The 27,772-nt window shown below is 30.5% G+C and overlaps 2 protein-coding genes across 2 annotated transcripts; one reads left to right on the forward strand and one right to left on the reverse strand.

Moving 5' to 3' along the window:
* The first annotated feature begins 261 nt into the window (after positions 1–261).
* On the forward strand, positions 262–1,847 carry LOC117923265 (NAC domain-containing protein 83). Its single transcript, XM_034841487.1, has 3 exons — positions 262–669; positions 760–1,037; positions 1,130–1,847. The coding sequence occupies exons 1-3, from the start codon at positions 489–491 to the stop codon at positions 1,424–1,426; spliced, it is 756 nt and encodes a 251-aa protein (XP_034697378.1). The 5' UTR covers positions 262–488; the 3' UTR covers positions 1,427–1,847.
* Positions 1,848–5,235: 3,388 nt separating this feature from the next.
* On the reverse strand, positions 5,236–10,524 carry LOC117911340. The gene is made up of 2 exons (XM_034825678.1): positions 10,354–10,524; positions 5,236–5,626 (listed from the first exon to the last, which is right to left on the reverse strand). Exons 1-2 carry the CDS (start codon positions 10,489–10,491, stop codon positions 5,537–5,539), a joined length of 228 nt encoding a protein of 75 aa, XP_034681569.1. The 5' UTR covers positions 10,492–10,524; the 3' UTR covers positions 5,236–5,536.
* Positions 10,525–27,772: the final 17,248 nt, after the last annotated feature.

The raw sequence follows: 27,772 nt of genomic DNA on the forward strand, positions 1-27,772 counted from the left end.
GTCCTTTTAGCAGCTTCGGTTATTCCCACACACAAAGGTCGAACACAACTAAGAAACGTTAACTATTTGGAAAGCGGCCGTAATTAATTAATCTCTCTAAACCTTTTTGTTAAAATCATGATCCGAGGAGAAAATTTGGAAAAGAAAAAAAAGAAAGAGTTTGAGTCTTGTTTACGCCAAAGGGGTCGTCGTATTCTATTCTCCTCCTCTGCGAGACCTTGTCTCGCCGCACCATTTATATAAAGAACCCGCACTTTATCTCTCAACCCACACCCCACCTTCGCCTTTTCTTTTCTTTCTTTCTTTACACCAGTCCCCTCCCTTCCTTTTTCCTCCCTCTCTTTTCTTATTCTCTTACTTTGCTGGATTATAAGTACTACCACATATGTCTTCCTTCGAATTGGACCTCAATCAGTTATCATTTCTCAACTAGTCTCTTCTTCTTCTCCTTCAGCTTCAGCTCTAGAGTTGATAGGATTTTTTTAGCTATGGAGAAGCTCAATTTTGTGAAGAATGGCGTCCTCAGATTGCCTCCTGGCTTCCGCTTCCATCCTACTGATGAAGAGCTGGTGGTGCAGTACTTGAAGCGCAAGGCCTATTCTTGCCCCCTGCCCGCCTCCATCATCCCTGAGGTCGATGTCTGCAAGGCTGATCCTTGGGATTTGCCAGGTTAGTTGGCAACTTGGAATAATTCTAAGCATAGCAATGCGTATGCAGAGTACTGAATGAATGAATTTGTTTTCGGGTCTGTTTGTTCAGGTGATTTGGAGCAGGAGAGGTACTTCTTCAGCACCAGGGAGGCCAAGTACCCGAATGGAAACCGGTCGAATAGAGCCACGGTTTCGGGTTACTGGAAGGCAACTGGAATTGACAAGCAAATTGTAGCTTCCAAGGGGAACCAGGTTGTGGGGATGAAGAAAACTTTGGTTTTTTATAGAGGAAAGCCTCCACATGGGTCGAGAACCGATTGGATTATGCACGAATACCGGCTTGTTGGTGCTGAAACCACCCCACAGAGAAAGAGCTCGACAACTCAGGTGAGTTTCCGACCTGCAGTTTCAAGAAATATAGCCAATTTGTATGGTATTAGTACTGAAGAATCGATGGTTTTTTTGTACCATTTCTGCAGAGCTCAATGGCGCAAGCGGAGAACTGGGTGTTGTGCCGCATATTCCTGAAGAAACGGGGCACGAAAAATGATGAGGAGATGATGCAAACCAACAATGAGAACCGGGTGGTTCAGAAGTTGAGGAACAGCAGGCCTGTTTTCTATGATTTCTTGACAAGGGACAGGGATGATACTAATCTTGCTTCTTCCAATTCTTCCGGTTCAAGTGGGATCACAGAGGTGTCGAATACCGAATCAGAAGAACACGAAGAAAGCAGTAGTTGCAATAGTTTCTCGCCTTTCAGAAGAAAACCATAACCATATATATACTCACTCTCCCCTTTCAGTAATGCCTGCTGTATCAGTAACTGGGTTTCTGGAAAGAAAAAAGAAGAAAAAAACACCCAAGATTAAAATAACCATCTAAGAATTCTCATGTTCAGCCACTTCTTTTCCGGAGTCTCGTCTGTAATCAATGATCATCACTTCATAGAGAGGTTTAAAAATGGAAGAAAAAAAAAAAAATTCGGCATCATCAACTGTCAATTACTAGTAATTTTGAGAGCAGGGGTGTTGGCAGATGGTATAGTTTATGCTATGTAATCAACCATCCCCAAAGTTTCAAAATTAGTGATGATCATCTCTCCTTTTTCTCTCTTTTTTGTTTTCTTGTTTTGTTTTTTTTGTTTTTTTGGTTTTTTGCTATGAAACTTGCCCCCTAAAACCACTCATAATTCAACATTGTTGAGAGCTTTTTTCCCTTTTCCAAAAGGCAAATGATTTTCCAAGGTAAGAAAATTTGAAAGAGAGATGGGAAAGGGGGAGAAAGATGAGGCATATGCATTTACAATAGTCCAATATACACTTTGTCAAAAGAGAACCCTTTTGGGGAGCACAAGAATAAGAACCATGATCTTAACAAAATCACCCGAGAGGGCATGGGGTTCCATTTTCAGATTCTCCCTTCTTTTTTGATCCCCAAAGATAAAAAAGAAAAAAGAAAAAAAAGAGAGAGAGAGAAACGAGAAACTACCCAGAAAGAACCCAGTTCTGATCCTCCAACAATGGGTTGATTCTGTCAAAGATAATTAACAGACATTCCAAAAAATATTTTCAAACATACAACAAGAAAACAAAACAATATGCAGGCAAAGTAGGTATATTTCTGCAGAAAAACATGGTTAACTAAAGTTTGAAATTGCAGGACTAGTTGGTGGAAGTAGAGAGACTTAAGGTAGTGATTTCTTGGCCAAGAATTTGTAGCATTTCAAACTAAGATGGGTCCCAACGCAAGAAACTAGGCCAATGACCTTAGCTTCTCCTACGATTTTTTTTTCTCATCTTACTGCATTTTCAAGCAATGTTCTTAGCTTTAGCTCACACACCGGACAAAAAATTACAACCCAGCTAGTACGATTCTAAATTTCTTCCACCGCACACCAACAAGACCCACTTCTCTAATTTGAAAATGGGGGTCAGCTGATAGCGGAGATGGATAAGAATAGAGATCATCCCACACAATCTTCCAACTGCTCTACAACTTTGACCTGAAAAATTGTACTTATAATCAATGTATTATACTTCTAATACTTGTTAAACAAGCTGTTTCTTCTGCATGTCGCGCACACATGTCAAACATGCAACAACCGCGACCGGGTTATGGTTGACTCACCCCTTTTGTGTCGATATAATTTAGGACTTAATGATAGTAACTATTAATGGTATTACTATATGGAAGCTGGATTTACTATTCTATGATCTCATTGAGCTCAAGCCTATGAGGAATGACCAAGTGTGACAGGGGGGACGGCAAATAATGAAGCTTGATTAAGAGGCTAATGGTATAATAATTGAGGGGTTTGTTGCCATGCTATAAGAGGAAGAGAGAAACAAAATTAAAATTGCCGACCAGAGTTTCTTGTGACAGTAGGTTTAGAATCATGTAATGAGGCTGTTGGAGTTCTTCACGTCACCCATTCTATTAAAATTTTTTCCCCCTTTCCTTTTCTTCATCATCTTCATGGTTGGCTTAGGGTTGTGGATTGCTGACTTGGGCCTTCTGGTTTTGTCAATCACGTGGGCAGCCCCTCATGGTGGACCACACAACTTTTCCCCCTTTTTCTATTTTGGTAGCCTCACCTGATTAGGTCAAGAGGAGGGGCAAAAGGGTCATTTTGCATATGGGTAGTTTCGGGATTTTTCGGAAGGATTGCCTAGCAGACAGGGAATGTAATATCAAATTATGTAAGTTGACCGGTTCCAAAACCAACCACTTTTAAATGCTGTTTGTTTGGACAATTTAAGTTTAAAGAGGGGGTTGCTTGGTATCTCTGCAACAATGACGTCTCCATTTTTTTAACAACATTCAAATAACAAGCATATATCTACCCAGATGAGTTATAAATGTAGTGGGCTCCTCATCCTGATTGAAGGGGTCTCTAATGAGATGTGTTTGTCAACCCAAATCATACGAATTATGCAGCAAACGATCCCTCAATCAGCTTAAACTTTACCCTAATCATGTCATCTGTAAACATAAAGATGTGTTTCTCAACCCAGATCATACAAATTTTGCAGTCAACAATCAACCTAGATCACACCATCAAGATATATCATATATCACAGAAATTATGCAGACAAAGTTTACCCAAATCAAGTCATCTACAAATCAATAATCAGAACAGAGCAGAGCGGAGCATTCACAAGGAGAGTCAAAAACTAGGTAAAAGATTTGAGACAATTGTGGTAGGTTGGCCTGCAGCAGGGATGAACCCTTTTGGGTACTTATGCCAACTGTGTAGAGGAAATGAATTGGTTGGACAGTTGAGAGTTGGGAATAAATGGTCAATGGGGTTCAGGGTTGTTGCCTAAGGAAGAGGGTGCCGCACGTTGAACGAAAGATCAAGATGCTGAGATCATTGGGAGGTTAGCGCATGGGATGGTAACGGCCTGCAGGATGGGGTGCAGTGTTGTGTGATGTCTTGTGTCTGCAACTCAAGATAGTCTAGGATGCTTACTTTCTAATGAAATGCAATATATGGCAGTTGCAAGCAATACATTTCAACATCAACTTTCTCCTATTCCCTATCACAATCTTGAATCTTCTAAGTTGCATGTATCAGACAATTTGTAAAGAGAGAAAGGCAAACAATCAGATAACCAAAAGTTCAGTATTTCGGGTAAGGGCACGGATATGAGAACATCATGTGGAGGTTGCGTCTGAAAACACAAGGTCTAATACAGATGAGCAGAAGTATCTCCCTAAGTTCTAAGCATTACAGTGACATAGAGAAAAGGGAATTCAAAGTTTTATGCTAATTTCTTCAATGTCAAAATCAGTCCTCTGATTTTAGAAGGGGACTTGGAGGGACTTTTCAGCCTTTCTTTCGGTGGATTTCGTGTCAATGTTTCCATCCAACCTCATTTTTCTTCAATCCCCAAATGGACCACATCACTGTACCACAAGATTCTGCATTATCCTTCCCCATGACTCTATTTGCAAGAGTGAAGATTCCCCCAAAAATACACCACAACTTCCTAACCCGTTCCAACCGCGAAGGGACTTTATCCTTCACAAGGTGATGCAATGCCATCAACAAATATCCACAGAATAAGTAACCTCCAACTTCACATAAACTCCCTAGCCCCTACTGCTACCAAACTTGTGAACACAAATCCTATATTTTGCTTCCTCTTAAGAATAAGAAGGCGACAAGAAAAGAAAACAATTACTTCTTTGGAAACACAGAGCCATCCAAAGAAATTGTGGACCTGATCTCAGAGGTGAGTTAACCAGGAAGGCAAGAACTCAACACCCTTATGTCATCCCAGTACATGACACCTAGCAACGCTATCAGTAGTTTCAGTGTCAGAACGGGAGGTACAGGACACCTCTTATACTTCCAGACGATAAAAGTATATCTTATTGTTCCCATCGTCCCAAACAAGGGCTTTCAATACCTACATTCCTTTTAGACAATACATTCTAATATATTAACAAATATATAGTCCGGTTGAAATGTAAACTCCGGAGGAGAATTGTCCGTTTCAGTAACAGCTAGTTTCAGGAAATATTGCATGCTCAGAAACAGTGAGGGGCTCGGCGCTTGGCATACACAATTAGCAAGTAAAGAATACAATATTTAATTGTGTAAAACTGAATCTCATTCAGAGGTGCCAAGATGATGCAAGATTACAATAGCATATTGTCCAATGACTGAAGAACTGCCATATTGTTCCATTCTAAACAATCAAGGAACTGACAAATTCCTTAAATTCTCCTAGCCGAAGGACTAACAATGCGGTCAGTCATGATATGACTACACTTAATCAGGAAAACATAGAGGCAAAAATATTTTGGCATTATAAAGCCAGAAATCACCATAGTACTCTGTTCATATTCATTTAGTTTCTTGGTTGTTGGCTGCTCTAGTTGGCAGCCTCCCCAGTTACATTGGTACCAGGCCCTGAAGTTTTTGAAGGAGGAGGCTCTGAACAAACCTTCAGTACAGCTTCATTCTGCAAGAAACACAGAAGCAATTTCCAAAAATTCAGATATTGAAATTTCGAAAAATGATTATAAGTGGGACTGAGAAATCATTAGGCTAAGATGCAAATCAAAATCTCTGTGCACCATTTTGTAGTCTACATGTCTGTCTACGCAAAATATATATACATATATAGTTATGTGAAACAAAGCAAATATCATATATAAAGATTCTTAACTAGATATTCTTTTGATATCTCCAAATTCGATTCGGTATAAAAATTAAGTCATTAGGAACATCTATCTACAAGATATGTTGTTTGTTTTTTTTTTTTCTAACATGGGATATATTGCTGTCTTACATTTCTAGTTCTACTTAAGGTTTAGCAACATATAAATATTGGAACTTCCTTAAGTTCTACTTTCAGGAGAGAGAATATATTGATTTCTTCCTTTCTAGTTCAACTATAAGTTTTGAAATTCATTTGTGGGAGGTAGGCAGGTTTTGGATGCAGTTTTGGTAGCTAATGAGGCGATTGACTCAAGGAAACGAAGCGCCGGTGCAAGTTTAGTGTGTAAATTGGACATTGAAAAGGCTTACGATCATATAAACTGGAGGTTCCTTTTTTCTGTTTTGGAGAAAATGGGTTTTGGACCCAAGTGGCGAAACTGGATTTTATTCTGCATTTCAACTGTGAGAATGACAGTTTTAGTGAATGGCACTCCCACAGAGTTCTTCTCAACGTTTAGAGGCCTAAGGTAGGGAGACCCACTCTCACCTTATCTGTTTGTCCTAATTATGAAAACTTTTAGCAGTTTAATATCAAGAGCTGAGGAGAAAGGTTTCATTAGGGGTTTCAAGGTAATGGGGAGACATGGAGAAGGGGTTTCAATTTCCCATCTGTTGTTTGCGGATGACACTCTTCTTTTTTGCGAGGATAACAAGGACCAGTTGGAATTTTGGAAGTGGGTTGTTATTTGTTTTGAAGTGGTATCAGGCCTAAAATAAACATGCAGAAAAGTGAAATTATTCCAGTTGGGGGAGTGGAGGATGTGGATAGAGTAGTTGCGGTTTTTGGGTGTAAAGTAGGGAATCTCCCTACTACTTATCTAGGGTTACCTCTTGGAGCCCCTCATAATTCGTGTGGAGTTTGGGATGTTGTAAAGGAAATATTCAAGAGGAAATTGGCTACATGGAAAAAACGATATCTTTTTAAGGGAGGTCAACTTACCCTCATTAAGAGCACTCTCTCAAATCTCCCCATCTATTTTACGTCGCTTTTTGTAATCCCAAAGAAAGTGAGACTTAGATTGGAGAAAATTCCAAGGGAGTTTTTGTGGGGAGATTTGGAGGAGAGAAGGAAGATCCACTTGGTAAGATGGGCGGTTATTTGCAAAGATGAGAGGCATGGAGGGCTGGGGTTAAGGCATTTGAAGGTTTTCAATCATGCTTTGCTAGGAAAATGGCTTTGGAGATTTCCTCTAGAGAGGGAGAGTTTTTGGAGGAAAGTCATTGTTGGTAAATTTGGAGAGGAGGAAGGGGATTAGACCACTAGAGAGGTGAGGGAGTCTTATGGGATGGGCCTTTGGAAAGACATTAGAAAGGGTTGGGAGGAGTTCCTTCTTAGAACTAATATTCGTATTGGAAATGGTAGACGCACAAGATTTTGGTGGGACATTTGGGTAGGAGATTCTAAGCTAAAGGATTTTTTCCCTTTGCTATTCAGAATTGCAACCCATAATTCTGCTGTAGTGGCTGATCTTTGGGGGAGACAAGGAGGTGGAGGTGAGGGTTGAGAGGTGCACTTTAGAAGATCCTTCCAAGATTGGGAATTAGAGGAGGTGACTCGTTTTTTGGATCATATTTCTGCAGTAAAGGTTCAAGAAGGGGAGGATTCTTTACTTTGGAAGATAGAGAGGAGGGGAAAGTTTAATGTTAAATCTTATTATAGGTCTTTAAAGGATGAGAATAGCCCCTTATTTCTAGCCAAAGAGGTTTGGGGTTTGTATGCCCCTTTTAGAACTCGTTTTTTTGCATGGGAAGCAATTTGGGGTAAAATTTCTACCATAGATATGTTAATGAGGAAGGGTTGGTCAATGATTAATAGGTGCAGTCTTTGTAAAGAGAATGAGGAATCGGCGGACCACATCCTAATTCATTGTGGTAAGACAAGGGAGCTTTGGACTTTGTTGCTTTCTTCTTTTGGGGCGGTGTGGGTGTTCCCGGCTTCAGTGAGAAATCTGCTTCTAAAATGGAAAGTTAAGGGACTAGGGAAGAAAAGGAGAGCAGTTTGGAGATTGGCGTCTATTTGTCTTTTTTGTGTATTTGGGGAGAGCGAAACCGAAGAACGTTCCAAGAGGAAGAGATGTCAGATACTTGCTTGAGGAACCTTTTTTTTCGGTCTCTTCTTGAGTGGTCTCAACAGTTTTTGGATTTGGACTCTCTCTCTTTTTTGAATTTTTTGGGTGATTGGCTTGTTAGTTAGCTTTTTCCTCTCTAGGTTTTTCCTTTCTTTTGTTGCCTTGTTTTGGCTTTCTTTGTATATTGATTGTGTACGTAGGGAGCGCCCCCTATTTTGGCGTGTTTTAATTTATTTTTCTCTTTGTCTATCAAAAAAAAAAAAAAGTTTTGAAATTCATAACGATTAAAAGGCCTAGTGGGTTCCTATTTTCAAAAGAACAAGCTCTCTCTTTCAGTACATTTATCCATTCTACTCATTCATTTTAGAGACTGAACAATTTTCAACCCTTAAATCATTGAGTTAATTTGGCATTTATTAACATTATTTTTCTAAAATATGTTACAATTCCGTCGAATTCTACTAAATACTGAGTCCTACTATGCCCTCTAATATGATTCCAATTTTCTGAGAGGAACAACAATTTGATTCTTTGGTATTACACCATTCTCTGCACCCTGATTTTTCTATTCTCCTTTTTAAACTTTTTAAATACATATTTTTCTAGTTTCATCTCCTTTAGAGCACTTCATCATATCAATTAGACCCAAAGCATCCGTTTAATAAACGTAAACCTCAAAAACCGTTTCTGCATCATTGTTGACGTAATCTTAGCAAGGTTATCCACCTCAGATTGTTACTAGTTTTTTTATCAGAATAGATCATTACCATTTCAAAAGCTGAAGTCACCACACTAGATATTACTAATTACTGACTAAATGATATGATATGCAACACAATCCATCCTGCCATGAACAATATTTAGTCTAGCCTTCTGTAGGTTACTTCAAATATTTTGACATGTGAAGCACTAAAGCCAGTAACATTATGGAACAATCAAGAATCCATGTCAAAAATTTGAGAATATCAACACAGACAACACTAAATTGAACAAATAAACCAAGACACAAGTTTGTTCATTAATTTTTAACAGCAAATTACAAGGGAAAAGGAATGTTATTAGAATGTTGTAAGATATAAATTCAAATTAAGTGGAAAAGAAACGTGACTCTATGAGGGGTGAGGGAGAAGCTGAGGAAGAAGAGTTTCGTGCCAAAGGAGATGAAATTTTCATTGGAAAAGGTGGCAAAAAAATTTCACTATTCTTGTATATTTTATCTCAATTACCCATCAGACTTATGCAATAAGAATTTGATGAATAAGAAATTGGCAACAATGTCATTATTTCTTCAACAATAAAAGATAGACAATTCTCAAGTTCAGAATGACCAATATATATATATATATGTCAAGACCTATGAAAACATGCATCCACAAGATGAAAACCTACTTAATCTGGAAACCAGTTAATCAAGAGCCAATAGTGATTTATTCCTCACTGATTCATTTCCTGTAAATCAAGTATTAGTTACCAATTACCCATTAAAATCAAGTGTGAATATTCTTTTTTCTTCGTTCGTTCTTTTCTATGCTTTTAGAATTCCTCCTAAATCTTCCTCTGAACACACATCATGACATCAAGTAAACATGACTGTAAACCAAAGAAAAAACCTATAATCAATTTAGCTGATACAGAGAGAGTTCACTGGGTTAGACTGCACAATGCATGCAGTTTCACCACTATCTTAAATCTATCTGCATATAACTGGGTGGCATGAATTTTCTTTAAAGAAAGAAAATCGAATTTGTGTTATCTCCCAAGGGCACAACATTGTTGTACTCTCGCCATCATAAACCCCCCAATATTCCAAAACCCAACAAAATTTCTGGGCAATACATAAGCCGTCCTCTGCATATCATAGTCATAAATCCGCAAAGCCCTTCCCCCCAGAATCTTTGAGAGCAACAAACAGGCATCCCAAACAAATGAACTAATCATACAAGCAAAAGTCATAAACATAAATCAACCAGAAAGCAGAAAAGAAGTGGACGACACACATATACTAAAACCCTAATACAACTTTCAGGGACAACACATAAACCCTTGAGCAACATGCACATCATAATGATAAAGCCTGAAACCCCATTTGTGCAGAATCTTGAAAAAAAAGAAATGGGCATTCTAGAAAAGAAGCATCCATCCAATAAGCAAGAACAATACAGACAAATCAAGTAAGAAAACAAAAGAAAAGCGAACAAATAATGATATATAAACCCTAGTGCAACACACACCCATAAAAATCATAAACCCGCAAAGCCCAATTCCACAAAATCTTGGAAAACAAGAAATGGGCATTCTAAAAAAGATGCATTGATGATATAAACCGAACCAATAGCTACAAATCAAGCAAGAAAACGAAATAACCGAGAACAAATACTAATGAAGCATAAATCCCAACCTGCCAAACCCTGAGGAGCCGCTTCTTGGCGTTAGCTTTGCGGGTGGTGGTGAGCTTTATTCTCTTCCAAACTAGGCCTCCAGAGTCGTGCTTCTTCACTATCTCCATCACCCTCGTCCCCCAAAACGCACCTGCCATCTCTCTCTTCCCCTGCTTCTGTCGTCGGCTAGAACGAGTGATTAGACTCTTCGAGGTTGTTTTGGGCCTTTGCGATAGGGATTGGACCGGACCAATGGGCTAAAGCCCAAAAAGACTACATCGGGTGTTTGAAGCTTAACAAAGATTTTAGGGGTAAGCCTTACCGATTACTTAATGATATTGATAATATATGAGATTACCCTTTGAATAAGAGAGAAAAATATAACAAAAATAAAAAATAGATTTAAAATTAATAAATTATTTTTATACGCTATTTAAATTCATTTCACCTTTTTTTTTCTTTCATATAAGGAATAGATAATTTAAAAATATATGAATTTCTAATAAATTTTAATTATATTTCATTTTCTTTATTATTTTTTATGATGATATCAAATACGAGAAAACCACCAAACATAGTCTAATTATTCCTCACGAGTTCTAATTGTCTTTACAAGTATGTGAAAAAAGATCAAAGCATCGAGTAAGCAAGTATCCTTCCATCATTTCACAAAATCAAGATAAAACCTACAACAAGGTTGAGATCGGTTTGGTATTTTACAAGATTTAAAAACAGGTGGTTGCAATATTGAATCTTGATCAACTCAAGAGATCAAATAAAAGAACTACAAATTCCTCAATTTAAAGAATATTACAAAAGATTGTACTTTCATCTTTACTAATATAAACTTCATTTAGTTCACTATTTTCTTGTTTTTTAATTAATTTTGTAGAATACGAAATGTGTATATACAAATGCATAAATGAGTTATTTTAAAAATGATTTTTTAAATTTTATGTTTTTTTAAAAATGGAAACTTGTTTTTAAACTTCCATAACACTCTTTAGTTGTTTTTTGCTTTCGGTTTTTAAAAATAAAGTGAGAGAAAGAAAGTTTTTAAATAAAATAAAATTAAACATAATATCTTTCTTTTCCTGTTATAAATTTTTATAACTCACTGATGTTGAAAATTTTTAAATATGATATTTGTTTAAATTATCAGTGTTTTTTCTTAATTTCCTTTAACTTCTTTGAAATTTTCATTAAACAAATAAATTCTAAATCAAGCTATGATATATAAAATTTATTAATTTTTAAAAATAATTTGAAACTCAAAAACTAATTTAATTAATATTAAAAAATCATATGATTGTATATTGTAAAAAATTTCATTAGTCAAATAAACTCCAAACTAAATTTCCTTTAACTCTTTTCAAATTTTCATTAAATGAATAAATTCTAAATCAAAAGTATATAAAATTTATTTATTTTTAAAAATAATTTGAAACTTGAAAACTGATTTAATTAAGATCATAAAGTCATAAAATTATATATTTGTAAAAATTTCCACTAGTCAAATAAACTCTAAATTAAGTAAGACTTATGCATTGGATTCATTAATGAATTCAATAATCTCTAAAAATAACTTGAAACTTAAATAATAATGCAATGAATGCCGAAAATTTATGGACACAAACGGATCTAGAATGACTTTATTATCTCTTTTCTACATTGAACCATATTTTTTTTAATCTTTTTATTAGACAAATAAACTTCAAATTAAGTAAAATTTAGTGTATTGAATTAATTAAGAAGTTTCATAATTTTTAAAAATAATTTGAAACTCAAATAATAAGTCACTAAATACCAAAAAAATTATGGATAAAAATTAATTAGTAATAATTTTATTATTTTTTTACACATAATTATACTTTTAAAAAAAAATTATGAGAGAAGTGAACTTCAAATCATATGACAATTTCTATTAAACTTATTTATGAGTATAATAATTTTTAAAAATAATTTGAAACTCAAAACCTTATCCAATTAATTGAATGTTAAATCAAAATATTACAAAATACTTTGTTAGTATTAAATGTGTGCATGTAGTGAAAATTTGGGCTCATTTACTTATTAAAAAAATTAAATGTTATTTTTTTAATTATTATTCTTCTTCTTTTTTAACAAAAAAAAATTATACTTTTTGAAGATGTTAATATCCATATTATAACATATAAAAAACATCAAACACACATGTTGAGACACTAAACTCGTAAAGAGACAAACAAACCCTTACACTAAGGTTGAGGATCGACTTTAATAGTATTTGTAACAATTTGTTTACAACCATATAAATATTGTTTACTTTGAATTCAAAGAGTCCTTTAAGATTTTGAAATATGTCTATAAGATTAAAAAGAATTTATAAATATATTACATAATAATTTTCTCTTATATTCGATTTGGAATATCACAAAAATCATTTTTATTTTTAATAAGACTTGATTAAATTTAATTAATATTATATAAAATGAATTTTATAATATTTTTACAAAATCTGAATAAAAAATTTATCTCTTAAAACAATTTGTCCACACAAAATTTCTTAAATTAATATTTTTAAAAATAATTTGTCTTATTTTCTAAAGATACTAAAAAACTATTTTTTTTTTTTTTTTTAACTAACGAATAGGCCCTAAAATAGTAAAATCTTGAAAATGACTTTTAAGAACATAAGATGAATTGCTATATTGTATAAGAATTCCAAACGAAAACATGATTTTTTTTTTAATACATTTAAAAGTGTATTTTATTGTATTTAACAAAAAATGGGGTGACTATTTTATTACCTTATTAACAAAATTTTAGAAAATGAAAAGAAAAAATTGTGGGCATGATAACTATCTTTTAAAATAATTTTTAAGAATACCTTCAACAAACTTTTGAAAAAAAAAATATTTTTCAAATTTGTTCTAAAAACAGATGAATTTTTAAGAAATAAATTTAGGGGGTGTTTGGTACACATAAATAAGGAGTGTGAATAGACATCTCATTCATTTTCTCCCTTGTTCTTATATTTGGATAAATGTTAAGAAAATAGAAATGAAATAAAAAATTATTATGACAGAAATCAAATCCAACTTATAAATCAGATTTGAATTCATTACATTCCACTAAGAAATAGGAAAGGAAACAAAATATTATTTCCATTTCCTATTCCGACGTACCAAACACCCCCTAAAAGTAGGTGGTATTCTGATTCATTAAACCTATTTGATAATATAAAATAATTTAAATTTACTATTTTACCTTCTTATCTCATTTTTCAAGCTCCATGTTTATCTTCTTTACAAAATTAGAGACCCATTCATCATCCACTTTTATGCAACAAGTGATTCTTTCAAACTGAATCAATCAAACCTTCCACAACATTTAGAAAAAAAAAATCTAATTTCTAATTTCTAGGGTTTTGAATGAAATTTGAATTCTTTTATTTCATCTTTTGGAAATAGGAAAACATTTGCTAGCTTTGAGAATATAAATATTATAATAAATATATTTTTTTCTTTTTTTAGTAAAATATAATTTTATAACTATTTAAGCATGGCAAATTATTCAAATTTTTAATAAAAATAATAATTGAATATTTGTAAATTAGGGTTATATGATTTCTTATGGTTAATTTTTTATTTATTGAGTATATATATATTTTTAGTGTTATTAAATAATAAGGTATTATTGTAAATTTATTTCTTTTTCATTTCAATTCCTATTATTATCAAGCATTAGAATATAAATAAATAATTATTCCAATCTTATATTCCTAAGTTCATCAAAATGTTAGAAATGAAATTCATTTTTATCCACTAAAAAATAGGAATGAAAACAAAATATTCATTTTCATTCCCTATTAGTACTAAACACCCCCTTAAGATATTGTTATTATTATTTTTAACTATTCCATGTAATAATAAAAAAAAACTATTTTTCTAAACTTATACCGTTACAAATACCATCTTCACGGGAATATAAACCAAAAATAATAAGTTAATATTTAAGCATTTGTACTAATGCAACCCTATTTCTAAAAAAAAAAAAACTTAAAAAATGGGGAAAATTAGTAAAAAATGAGTGTAAATGTTTTTAAAAATTGTGTTTCACATTGGAAGACGAATTTTACCTCCTTGTGTTGAAATGCTTTACATTATCTCCAACTCTTTCTCACCAGTTCGTTCTCCATTAGATCACTTCATTCAATCTTGGTGCAACTCTCTCTCTATATATTAGTAAATTTATTTTTACCAGTTTTTGCAGAGGAGTCTTTTTTACCGCTTGAGTGGCTCTCACTGACACACGCTTACAGATGTCATGTGAAGATATGTGTTGAGTTTCTTCCCCACGCAGCAGCTTCAGCAGAATAGCCACCTGGCACGTATTTATACACAAAAATAGATAAATAAATAGCAGCCATAACAAACAGCACCGCCCAAACGCTAAGCATTTGGCGCTGCCCCATCTGCTTCGTCGGTGCACTGCACTCCGACACTCCAATAGGCGCACACTTGTTAACTCTTTTGTCACTCAGCGTGTGCCCACTCTGTTATCCCTTCAACCTCACTTTTTCCGCATCCCAATGTTCACTATTTTCTATATTGCCAAAAAATACACCTGATTGCTTTCTCTTTATGACTCTACATATATTGCATACTCCACATAGATTGATGATTGATCTATAGTTCTTAGTTTCAGTAGCTCTACTTCTACCCACGGTTGGGGCTTGTGATTAAAATCTGAGTGGGAAGTTTCAGACGCACATAGCGTGTAACCAGTAGAAGGAAAGGGATGTTGGTGCCACGCTGTGGGCGTCCGAAATGCTGCTCGCTCTCTACTGTAATGCTGGGCCGACCTTCTCCCTTCATTATATGGTTTAAAAGAGTAAGAAATCTCTGCTTAGATTTTTTTTCTTTCATTCTCGTTATCATTTGAGTGCTTGCTGGTCGGAGAGATCGGATTGACAATACCATCAGCGTTTCTTACAAGTATTTTACTTGCTTGATGCATGAAGTGATGGATTTGCTGTTTATGTCGCTTTCTATTGTTTTTTTGGGTTCTTTGATCATGTGGTACCCAGGATCGATAGTATCAATTTTCACGGGAACATTGATGGTTGAATTTGATGGAAATCAAGAATATATGATATGAAAATTTAGAGCAAAAATATTGAGAAAAATGAAGGGTTTGATAATTCAGCAATTGAGTAATTGCTTTTGTCTTTGAAAAACTACTATAATTTGGCTAAAAGAATAGGAAGGTGAAAAGAATTCATACCTTTTATCATAAGCCACGAGGGAATTGACAAATGTTGTCTTAATCTAAAATTAACTTTTGATTATATGTATAATTATGCTCTTTAATACTTTTTTCCTCATGTATGGCCTCATGTTCCTATGTGAAGAGATATAATAGTTTTCTTAAAATCTTAAACCTTTTTTCATAATGAGAGAATTTTGGAAATGCAAATTATAGGGTTAAATCCAAGACTTTCCACCAAATCAAGCTTTGATACTATATTGAATTATAAATTTTCCTAAAAATTTAAGCTTGTTGCATTTGGACTTTATATACATATCATGTTCCTTAATAAAAAGTAAAAACATCTTTAGATTCTAATAACTCATGAAGTGACATATCTATTATTGTTTCTTTCGTCATCCTTAATTTTTCTCTACTTTGAGGACACGGATGCCACGAACTAAGAGGATGATTTTTTTTTCTCTCTCTCAATAAACACTTAAGAAATGTTGGAGAACATTGATGCTACAAATTAAGAGAATGATTTGATTTTGTCACAATATGAAATTTGTTGTGTTTAGTTCAATTGAAATCAAACTAGAAAGAACATTGATAAAAGTAGTTTGTTTTTTTTTTTTTAAGAAGAATAAGACATGGTCTGCAAAATAATTGAACCTTTTATGGCATTCAATTACTTTTGGAGAAAGCTTTAGCTTGAGCCTTCTGCCCTAACTCTAATATCATGAAGAATTGATAATTTGACAATGGAAGTGACTTGTTTTATTATTTCTTTCTAGAAATATATACAAGAATATACTTTAAAGAATAATAAATATATGCCGAAGTTAAAAGGTAAATAATTATAACCTTTTTTTCATTATGCATCTTGTCTTTGCCTGAGTGAAGTGGATTCTCTATATCTTATCATTGTATGTCCTCTTTTTTCCTCTTTTATTATTTCCCTCAATAAAAAAAATTCCCAAAAATAATAAAAGATAGGTGTATTAGAGTTATTTTATTGAATAAATCAATATTATATGACATAATTTATAACATTTGCTAATAATATTATATGTGCATACAAAAGATATGACTTTTCAAAGTGTGCACTCAATTTCATAATAAATATTTGATTTTATCAATATCATCCGTGGAAAACTATAAATCACTTAAGCTTTCAATTAAATTGTTGATGAAATTGAGTAACAATGAGGTATTTATGGAAAAATTTGACGTGAAATTAGTTGTTGGTAGGCAATATAATCACTAGAAATCCTTTCAGATTAAGGGATCATATTTAAATTGAAATTTGACAAAACCTAGTCATTCGCAAGGGTTCCTTTATGTGTATAAATGGGAAGTCTTCTCACGGGCAAGTGTTTTTGAAAAGAGTGTTTGAAAACATATTTTATAAAATAAAATTTTATTTGAATTTTTTTATATTTTTAAAAAACTTTTATATGTAATAATTTACTTTTAATTATTCTCCATATCTATATAATTATTTTTTAAAGTAACTTTCAAAAAATAATTAAAAATAACTAAAATATATTTTTTGAAAATATCGATATTTTTTATTTTTAAAAACATAAAATTATTTTTCTATTTTTTCATTATCAAATATAACTTTTTATTTTTTATTTTAAAAAATAGAAAATTATTTTTAAATCCGTTACCAATTCAACCCTATATCTTCAATATTACCGTTGGATCAACTTTAACACAAAGCAAATATGGGGTTGCACCTCACCTTTAAAAAATGGTTCGATGGGTAATCAAGTTTACACTCCACACACTGAACTAATTAATCATTGATATTTCATAAATAAATAAAAAAGGCCATAACTAATCTTTCCACGATTTTTCAGTAAAATATTCATATATTTCAACCTTCCTAAATCCAAAATAAAATCAAAAAGAGAAAAAAAATTATGATTTCTCATTATGAATTCTTTTCAAAATAGATACAATATTGAGTTTCTGTTTTAATAACTATCATAATTACCAATTATGGCTTAATATACTAAAAAAAAAAGGTCATGAGAATAAGCATGTGATGATGAAGATTAGATTGGTAAATATTTTGGAAGGATATGTACTTCGGTTATTTTTTCTTGAAAAAGACTATTTTGACCTTAAACTCCACAATATCATTAGAATTTAAATAACTAATATATATATAAATTAATATTTTATAACCAGGCAAAGTTCTGTTACGGGCCTATGGCTTGTGGAATGGTCAATTTCTGCTATGTGTTTTTAAAATTTTTTATTTTATTTATTTGGGTAAGTTGAAAGAGGGCATGCCGCAAGGGGCTTTTTTAACTTTTGCGGCAATTTTAAAAAAATATAATTAAAAAATGGTAGTTTTGAAAATATTGATAGATTTAAGTTAAAAAAATATAATTAATATTGAAAATATTAAAAAATGGCAGTTTTGGCCACGTGGAAGGTATCTTTTGAAGAGACACATTTCACAATTTTCAAAGTCATAAAAGAATTGAATTTAAGTTAAAGGTGTCTCTTGAAAAAACACTTTTCACGCGGCAAAAAATCCAATATACATTAAAAGTGTCTCTTGCAGAGACACTTTCCACGAGGCAAAAAATCCAATATGCATTAAAGGTGTCTCTTAAAGAGACACTTTCCACAATTTGACAAATTTGAATGTCTTATGAATTTGATTTTAAAGCTAAAGATGTCTCTTAAAGAGACACCTTCTACAATTCCTAAAAATTTTAATTTATACCAAAGGTGTCAAATGTGTCTCTTGAAGAGACATCTTCTAGAATTCCAAAAATTAGATTTATACTAAATGTGTCTCTTGGAAAGACACTTTACACAATTCCACAAAACCCAATATGTATTTTATTTGTGAAAATGATTTTAAAGCTAAAAATGTTTCTCTTTAATGTATGAAAATTGTGGAAAGTGTCTCTTCAAGAGACACTTTCAGTATAAACCCAATTTTTTTAAAATAATGGAAGGTGTCTCTTCAAGAGACACCTTCAATATAATTCCATTTTTTGGGAATTGTAAAATGTGTCTCTTGATACCTTCCACAATTTTAAAAATATTGGGTTTATACTGAAAGTGCTTGTTCAAAAGACACTTTCCACAATTTCCATTCAAACAGTGGAAATTTTTGAATTTATGCTGAAGGTGTCTCTTGAAGAGACACCTTCCATAATTACAAAAAAATGGAATTATATTCGGACGCCTTTCATAATTTTTAAAAAATTGGGTTTATACTAAAAGTGTCTCTTGAAAAGACACTTTCCACAATTTTTCAGTGAAAATTTCGAATTTTGAAAAGGGACATTCTACAATTCCCAAAAAATAAAATTATACTAAAGGTGTCTCTTCAAGAGACACTTCCCACAATTTTCATACACAGTAGAAAATTTTGAATTTATGCTGAAGAGACACCTTCCACAAAAGAAAAAAAAATTATATCTCTTAATTAGTATTACCTATTATACAACCAAATGTTTAAAGTTTATCACCTGTATACATTATAATCAATATTTTGACATTCAATCCAAAACCAGTGAAAACAAGTAAACCAAATGTCAAAATCAACACCTTTCCAAAATAATAACAATACTATTTTATGTAAAATAAGTCCAAAATAGATAGAATACTATAGAACTTACGTAAATAAAAAATTAGTTAATCCAAAATATAACAAGTAAAAACATACATCTTAAGTATTTGTCCAAAATAATGATATGCAAAATACTAATAGTATTCAAAATACAAGTCATATGTAGTAACATCCTCAATGTGTACCGCACGAAGAAGCCTTCCTCTTTTGTAGTGGACGTTTATGATGTGCATGCTCCACTATTGACTCTATGGGGCTAACATGTAACACTCCATGAGCTCCAGGACCACGTCTCCTACCATGTCCTCGACCAAGATTAGTCTTTTGTCCTTGCTGATCATCATTTGCTATATGAATTAACTCCTCATTAACCAATGTACCCTCTATTGATGGTGGTGATGATGCAACAAGTGGTACTACAGGTGGGGTGGATGGCACTTCCATAGGTGTAATAGGAGTCTCCTGAACAGGTGGCAGACTAATGTTAGTCGATGGTGCATCTCTAAGAACAAATGTATGCCTAGTCCCTCTCGTATGAGCCCCTTGCCCTCTAGTCTATACACCTCCTGATCGAGTAATGGATGATATTGGCTGCTAATGAGGTGGTGGACTATAGTAAAATGGACATACCATTATGGGAAATAACACATCTCATATGAAGAAGAGAGTCCTTTTGATATAATCTAGGCATTAAAGTTTATCATCGAGATCAACTAAAATGAATTGCTAAATGATTTGCACGCTCCCTTAAATTTCATTTCCTTATTTTTTTTTTCCTTCATATTAATTCCACCACCAAATCTGATAAAATCAAAACTAAGTTTTATAAGCCTCTAAGTGATAAAAAAAAAAAAAAAAAAAAGACATTCTATAGAGAAAGAGGGTTATTTCTTAACACAGAGAGTCGGCATAGAAGACCTTTATTGAAAATGGTGTTGCTGTTTTGAAAAGTTTGAATGGACAAGACTCTAAGTTGAGTTAATCGGAAGAGGAAGAGACGCAGTTTATTGGGACTTTAAGATAAATATTTTTCTTCTCCACACCATCCTTTGACATCGATCACTTGTAACTCATCAATTGATCAACTTCGTTTATATGATTTATTATTATTTTTAATAAGTTTTTATAATGAAAACATTTCTTTGGTTTGAAGAAATATTCAAGTTAATGGTTTGGATAGAGAATCTTTCTATTTAAAATATTTTTCATCAAAAAAAAAAAAAACGTTATAAAAGATTTTAATTTTTTAAAAATATTTTCTAAATTTTATCAACCTTATTTTATAAAATTTTCTAAAATTATAAATAATGATGTAATAATAAATATTTTTCATAAAATTAATTTTTTATAATTTTATAAAAGAAATGTTTTCATTAGAAAAACTGGAAAAAATAATAATATATCATATAAACGAAGTTGGTCAATTGATGAGTTGCAAGTGACCGATGTCAAAGGATGGTGTGGAGGAGAAAAATATTTATCTTAAAAGTCGCAATAAACTGTGTCTCTTCCTCTTTCCATCAACTCAACTTAGAGTCTTGTCCATTCAAACTTTTCAAAGCAGCAACACTATTTTCAATAATAGTCTTTTATGCCGATTTTTTGTATTTAGAAATAACCCCCTTTCTCGATAAAAGGTTTTTTTTTTTTTTTTTTTTTTTTTTTTTTTTTTTTTTTATCACTTAGAGGCTTATAAAACTTAATTTTGATTTTATTAGATTTGGTGGTGGAATTAATATGAAGGAAAAAAAAAAAGGAAATGAAAATTAAGGGAGCGTATTTGGGGGGATTCGAACCCCCAACAAAATATTCAACATGCATCCCCAACTCTACTAGGACAAATTTACCCCATGATATATGATATGCACTAAAGAAATATATATCAAAAGTTAGGATATAAATACAATATCAAAAAACACTTTAAATAAAAAATTAATTATAACTATTTTATAATTGAATGAAAAATTTTCATTTAATTGATTAGTAAAAATATATCATAATTTTATTCGTAGTGTTTTTAATATTATTAATATATTAAAATTTTATATATTTATCATCATTTATTTTATAATATATCATAATTTTTTTAAATAGATTTTAAAATTAAACATGTTATAATCATATTTCACAATATTATTATCAAATAATATTTTATATAATCAATGTACACTTATCAAATTTATAGTTTTTATTAAAATGTACATACAAAATTGAGTTTTTTTTTGCCACTTGGGGGGATTCGAACCCCCAACAAAAGGTTCAACATGCATCCCTAGCTCCACTAGGGCAAACTTGTCCCATGATATATAATATGCACTAAAGAAATATATATCAAAAGTTAGAATATAAATACAATATTAAAAAAACACTTTAAATAAAAAATTAATTATAACTATTTTATAATTGAATGAAAATTTTTCATTTAATTGATTAGTAAAAATATATCATAATTTTATTCATAGTGTTTTTAATATTATTAATATATTAAAATTTCATATATTTATCATAATTTATTTTATAATATATCATAATTTTTTTAAATAGATTTTAAAATTAAACATGTTATAATCACATTTCACAATATTATCATCAAATAATATTTTATTAAAATGTACATACACAATTGAGTTTTTTTTTTGCCACTTGGGGGATTCGAACCTCCAACAAAAGGTTCAACATGCATCCCCAACTCCACTAGGACAAACTTGCCCCATGACATATAATATGCACTAAAGAAATATATATAAAAAGTTAGAATATAAATACAATATTAAAAAAACACTTTAAATAAAAAATTAATTATAACTATTTTATAATTAAATGAAAAATTTTCATTTAATTGATTAGTAAAAATATATTATAATTTTATTCATAGTGTTTTTAATATTATTAATATATTAAAATTTTATATATTTATCATAATTTATTTTATAATATATCATAATTTTTTTAATATTAAATATATTTTAAAATTAAGCATGTTATAATCACATTTCACATTATTATCATCAAATAATATTTTATATCATTTAATAATCAATGTACACTTATCAAATTTGTTTTTTTTTTTGCCACTGTTGGGGGATTCGAACCCCCAACAAAAGGTTCAACATGTATCCCAGCTCCACTAGGACAAACTTGTCCCATGATAAATGATATGCACTAAAGAAATATATATCAAAAGTTAGGATATAAATACAATATTAAAAAAACACTTTAAATAACAAATTAATTATAACTATTTTATAATTGAATGAAAAATTTTCATTTAGTAAAAATATATCATAATTTTATTCATCGTGTTTTTAATATTATTAATATATAAAAAATTTATCCAAACATGTAACTGATTCCGTTTACCTTGGAGTTTAGTCTAATTTTCACTATATCTGTATGGATATCAATCTAACCAGATAAAAACAAATTCAATCTTATTCAAACCTAAACCGTATCATAGATACCCACACCACTTTATTCCTTCAACTGGACAACCAATGATTCATATAGAAATAAAGATAAAAAATGAATAAATTATTAAACAAGACAATCAAGGATTCGTATAGAAATAAATATATTTTTTCAACTAAGGTATGTGGATTGCCTATTAAAGATCAACATACCTTCTTGCAACAGTTGAGAGCAATGAAACAAATAAAAATATTTCTTATTTATTTTTAATTTTAACAAATAAAAAGATAGTGTTTTTTATTTTTTTTATTTTTTATTTTAACAAATAAAAAGTGAAGAATCTCCTTGAATTTAAATTTGAATTTCAATTATTGCAGGTGCTAATCTAATCAGGTTATTATTTTTTTTTATTTTGTTGCAACCCCCGTTTGATTCCCAAGTTTTTGCAATCCCGTTTGATTCCCAAGAAAATCCATCCCCCATTCGCTTTCCGGGAAAATTCATCCTCCTTTGATTTCCGAGAAAGTCCATGCAAAACCCCCTAGAAAAACAAACAAAAAAATGCTTTTTTTTTTTTGCTCCGTGCTTTCTAGATCGGGTCTCTTTGCTTTTGTGCCATTGGATTTAAATTTCACAAACCCTAAATCAACGATTTTTGAGCCACGCTGAAAAACACAACCTTTCCCCTCACATCATGATCATATTACCAAATAGCTTATGTTTTTTTATAAAAAAAAATTGGACAAATTTTGTATCCTATGCGCAGGCTGGACTGGTAGGAAATATTGAGAATTTTTTTTTCCAACTTTCCCACACTTTCTTGGCAACCAAACAGAATCACAACAAGCCGAACTACAAAAAAAATTAAAACTTTCTCCATTATTTTTAGTCTACTCAGTTTCATTGTAAAAAAAATAAAAACTTTATTTTTTTTACAACTTTCCCACACTTTCTCGATGACCAAACACAACCACACCACCAAATATAACCACAAAACTTACAGAAAACACCAGAGGCAATGGTTTCTCAGATCTGCACTTCACTTCCTTCCTATTGGTGTTGAGGCAAGGATCTCCACCCCATGATCAGCGTGCGGGATAATGGGTTTTCGGACAGAGGAGTTTTGATGCAGAGAAGAAAAACGGGAAGGGAAATGGAAAGGGGGGAATGGGTTTTGATATCTCATCCTACGTGTTCAAAAGTGTTGTAGAATTGGAATTATTTTCCAAATTACGGTATTTTAAATATTATTTTTTCTAATAGCAGTACAATTATCAAGAATCCTGCGACAGAGTGCACCCAAGGGACGCATGGTGCAACCTCCTCCACTAAGAGATTTTTTATTTTTCCTTTAGATCTGCAGGAATACGCCCATGTAAACAGTCAGTGGGGTACAGACCTTGATTTCCGTATCTTGCGTTAAAATAATTGCTTTTGTGAATTATTTGGCATAGTCACTAATTTAGGTTATGTTTGTTTGTCGAGAAAATTCGAGGGGGAAAAAAAAATAGAAGAAAAAGAGAGAGAGATGTTTTATACTTGTTGGAGGTCAAATTAATATTTTTATAAATAAAATTGTATTTTTAAAATTTACAACACTCATTTTCATCTTATTTTTATTTTTTATAATTATTTTATTATTCTAAAAATATTGGACTTCAGCTTTAAGAGTTTAATAATTAGGCATTAAGGGTTTTAAAATTTAATTTGTTGGCTTTTAATATTTGATTAACCAACATCTGTTATGGCACGTGAGGGTTGAAATGTAAGAATGATACAATTATATTGTATTTGTGAATTTTTCTTTTCGAAATATGATTTCGAAAAAGTGAATTCGTTTTTTTAAAAAAACCGAAAAATAAATCAAGTCATGAAAAGTATACTATTTTAATATTTTTTTAAATACCAACCCTCTACCAAAATCATATTATTTATTAACGATGTTTTATTAATACTTTTAACTAAAATTTTTTGATTATTTTTTTCCATTTTTAGATTTTGAAATTGGTGTAAAAAATATTGTTTAAATAATTTATTTATAATTATGATTTTAAAAAATAATGATTTAAATTATAAATTTTATTTATTTGTTAGAAATATTATTTTTACAATTTTATTTAAAAAAACTTCAATTTTATTTATAAAAAAGGTTTCACAGTTAATTTTTTTTTAATTGCAATAATTTTTTTTTTTTTAATATTTTAGTTTTGTTTAAGAAAGTTGTAAGAAAATGGTTTTGAATTTCGTAAAAATGAATTCATTTTATATGATAAAAATGATTTAATTCTAAAAAAATGGTTATTCAAATGGCCCAAAGCCTACAACCAATTGTAAATCAAACCGATGGTCCGTTTTAACAATTAAATGAAAGAGCCCAAAGCAATATCTGAAACCAATATAAAAACAAAAGCCAATCGCAATAAATCAAAACCCAAAGACCAAATCATATCAACCCAATTTTGGGCCCAAAATCGAATGAAAAATGCAATTAAGCCCTAAAGCCCATAATTCAGCCCAAGTCTTACAACTGTTCCTGGAGCCCAAGAAGGCGAGATAAAAGCGGAACTATGGATAGGGCAATGATTGTGAGCGGTGATGGCGGCGCATGGCGTCGGTGGTTGGCATTCGGGGCCGCGACTGAGAACTGAGAAGGAGTGTACGGTGAAAATGGCTGCAAATTCTTACTCTCTTTTAAATTCTAATTTCCCCCTTTTTTTTTTTCAAATAATAATAGTAATTAATTGATTAAAAAAATAAAAAATAATTCTTAAATCTATGAATCTAATCTTTGTTATGTATTTACTTAAAAAGCAATTTATTTTTTACTATTTCAAGTAATTTATGTTTTTACTATCATTTAATTTATTAATAAAAATCTTTTGAAATATCTACTCAACTAAATTTTTTTTCCCATTATCCTTAATTTGATTAATGAGATAAGATATAATAAAATATACACATTTTAAAATATCATATTCCATTTATAAAAAATATACATGATATGATATATTTAAATATTAAATCCAATATGCATAATATACTAAGATATAATATTCAATAAAATATATCATGTTATATTTATATTTATTTTGTAAAATAAATAAAACAATAAATGAAATTTATATTACTTTTTAATAATTAAAATAAAAATTATATTACATTCTAATATTTTTAGTTAAGAAAATATAAAAATTTTCTTATATTTAATAATATTCGTAATTAAAATATTTAAATGGTACAAATAAAAAATTTTATATTATTTTATTCAATATATAAAATAATATATATATATATATATATATATATATATTAAATAATACATATATTAATATTATTTTACAACATATTTTATAATTATATTTAATTTATAAAATGAATAAAAAATATGAAATATATATATATATATATATATATATATATATATATATATATATATATATATATATATATATATATTATTTTTTAATATTTAAAATATAAACTATATTGAATTATGATTTTTTTATTTAAAAATAAATAAAATCTATTTTACCATTAACAATATTCATAATTAAAATATTTAAACTTTATAAATAATTTTTTTTTTTTATGTTATGTTATTCGGAATATATATATAAATATAAGTAAGGTAGTACAAAAACAAGTAAAAATATCGGGAGAATAATTTTAATATTTTACAAAAACTCATAAAAGATATTTGAAATTTGTTCTAAAAGTAAAATAAAAAATAATAAATTTATTTCTAAAGTTGAAAAACATTTGAAAATTCACATGTTAAAAATAGTTAGGTGAAGAAGGTGGCATGGTGGCAACCTACCCAACACAAGCCACCGAATAGTGGGTGGAGGTCAATAATTTCACAACCCTTGCTTCTCACCCAACCATGCCACGAGGGAGCCCAAATCCAATAAAATAGCCCTTGGGTTGGGCACTTGTGCCCTTTCCCACACCATATTCACTAGTCCCCCCTCATGGAATCTTATTATTTTTTAATCTATATGGTGGATTTCCTTTATATTTATATATGTGAAAGCATAGATTCCATACCATTGGAGATGGCCCTTCAGGTATTGAAGTCTCATCTCACGTTCCCCAATTGACGACTCCCACCTACCCATATTTGTCTACCACAAATATCCCTTAAGTTAGGTGGAATAAGCGCACGACCTTGTTATTTTGTGAAGATATCACATGTATGTATGTTTTGAAGAGGACAAAAGAACGTTCTTGTTCTTTCCTTTGATAACGATGGATCCCTATGTCCAAAAGTTAACGATCGATAAACTCAAAATCGGATCAACTGAACTATCATTTAAGTTTATTTTATTATTTGAAAGGTCAATTATTCATTTATTGGAATCATTTTTATTCATGGATTAATACATGATATAAATTGATAAATAAATAAATAAGTGTTAAGTAAATATATTTTATATTTTTTGTTTTTAAAAATTAGGAATTTGTATACAAAAAAATATATAATTATATCCTTAAAAATCATTTTAAAAGAGTAATTTTTTTAATACCTCGAATATCTTAATTACTTTTTCTGAAACCATTATATTTTGTATTTTATATAAAAGTTATTATTATATTCTATTTAAAAAAAATATAAAATGGGAAATATATCTAAATCGTACGGTGAATAAACAAAATATGGGATTTTACTTATTAATTGAGATTTTTTTTTTTAAATTATTTTATAATAATTTAACGGCTATTTGATTTATAATTTAGCATAAATTCATGAATTAAGTTAAATAAAACTAATATGAAAATTAATTGTTTTTATAATTGAAAAAATGTAGGAAGTTTATTATTTGGCTTGACAAAGAAAGAAGAGACAAGAATACAAAAAGTTGGAATAACTTTTATGACTTTAACATAAAAGGAAAATATTTTAAATTTGGGTTTTTTCTTATTTTATAAATTATGATTTTTCTTATTTTAAAAATAAAATTTAAATAGATTTGAAAAAAAATAAAAATAAAATAAATAGTAAATTTAATTTATTTTTATGTTGTGAAGAAAAATTATAATAAATGTAAAATTATTATCAAACACAAAAAAAAAAAACGAAATTTATCAAAAATGGATAAATTTTCCTAAACTATCTGAAAATCACTGCTTCCTAAAATATCTTTCCTCTTATTTTACCATTTATTTATTTTTGGAAAGCTTTTTCCGAAAAA

The sequence above is a fragment of the Vitis riparia genome, chromosome 1 (genome assembly GCF_004353265.1).
Source record: "Vitis riparia cultivar Riparia Gloire de Montpellier isolate 1030 chromosome 1, EGFV_Vit.rip_1.0, whole genome shotgun sequence".
Classification (NCBI taxonomy): domain Eukaryota; kingdom Viridiplantae; phylum Streptophyta; class Magnoliopsida; order Vitales; family Vitaceae; genus Vitis; species Vitis riparia.

Bases quoted from the DNA above. Each gene is read 5' to 3' on its own strand.
- LOC117923265 (XM_034841487.1), top strand. From the start codon at position 489: ATGGAGAAGCTCAATTTTGTGAAGAATGGCGTCCTCAGATTGCCTCCT. The intron at 670-759 runs GTTAGTTGGCAA...CTGTTTGTTCAG, and splicing joins TGATCCTTGGGATTTGCCAG to GTGATTTGGAGCAGGAGAGG. The intron at 1,038-1,129 runs GTGAGTTTCCGA...CCATTTCTGCAG, and splicing joins GAAAGAGCTCGACAACTCAG to AGCTCAATGGCGCAAGCGGA.
- LOC117911340 (XM_034825678.1), bottom strand. From the start codon at position 10,491: ATGGCAGGTGCGTTTTGGGGGACGAGGGTGATGGAGATAGTGAAGAAG. The intron at 5,627-10,353 runs GTTGGGATTTAT...TGTTTCTTGCAG, and splicing joins GGCTCCTCAGGGTTTGGCAG to AATGAAGCTGTACTGAAGGT.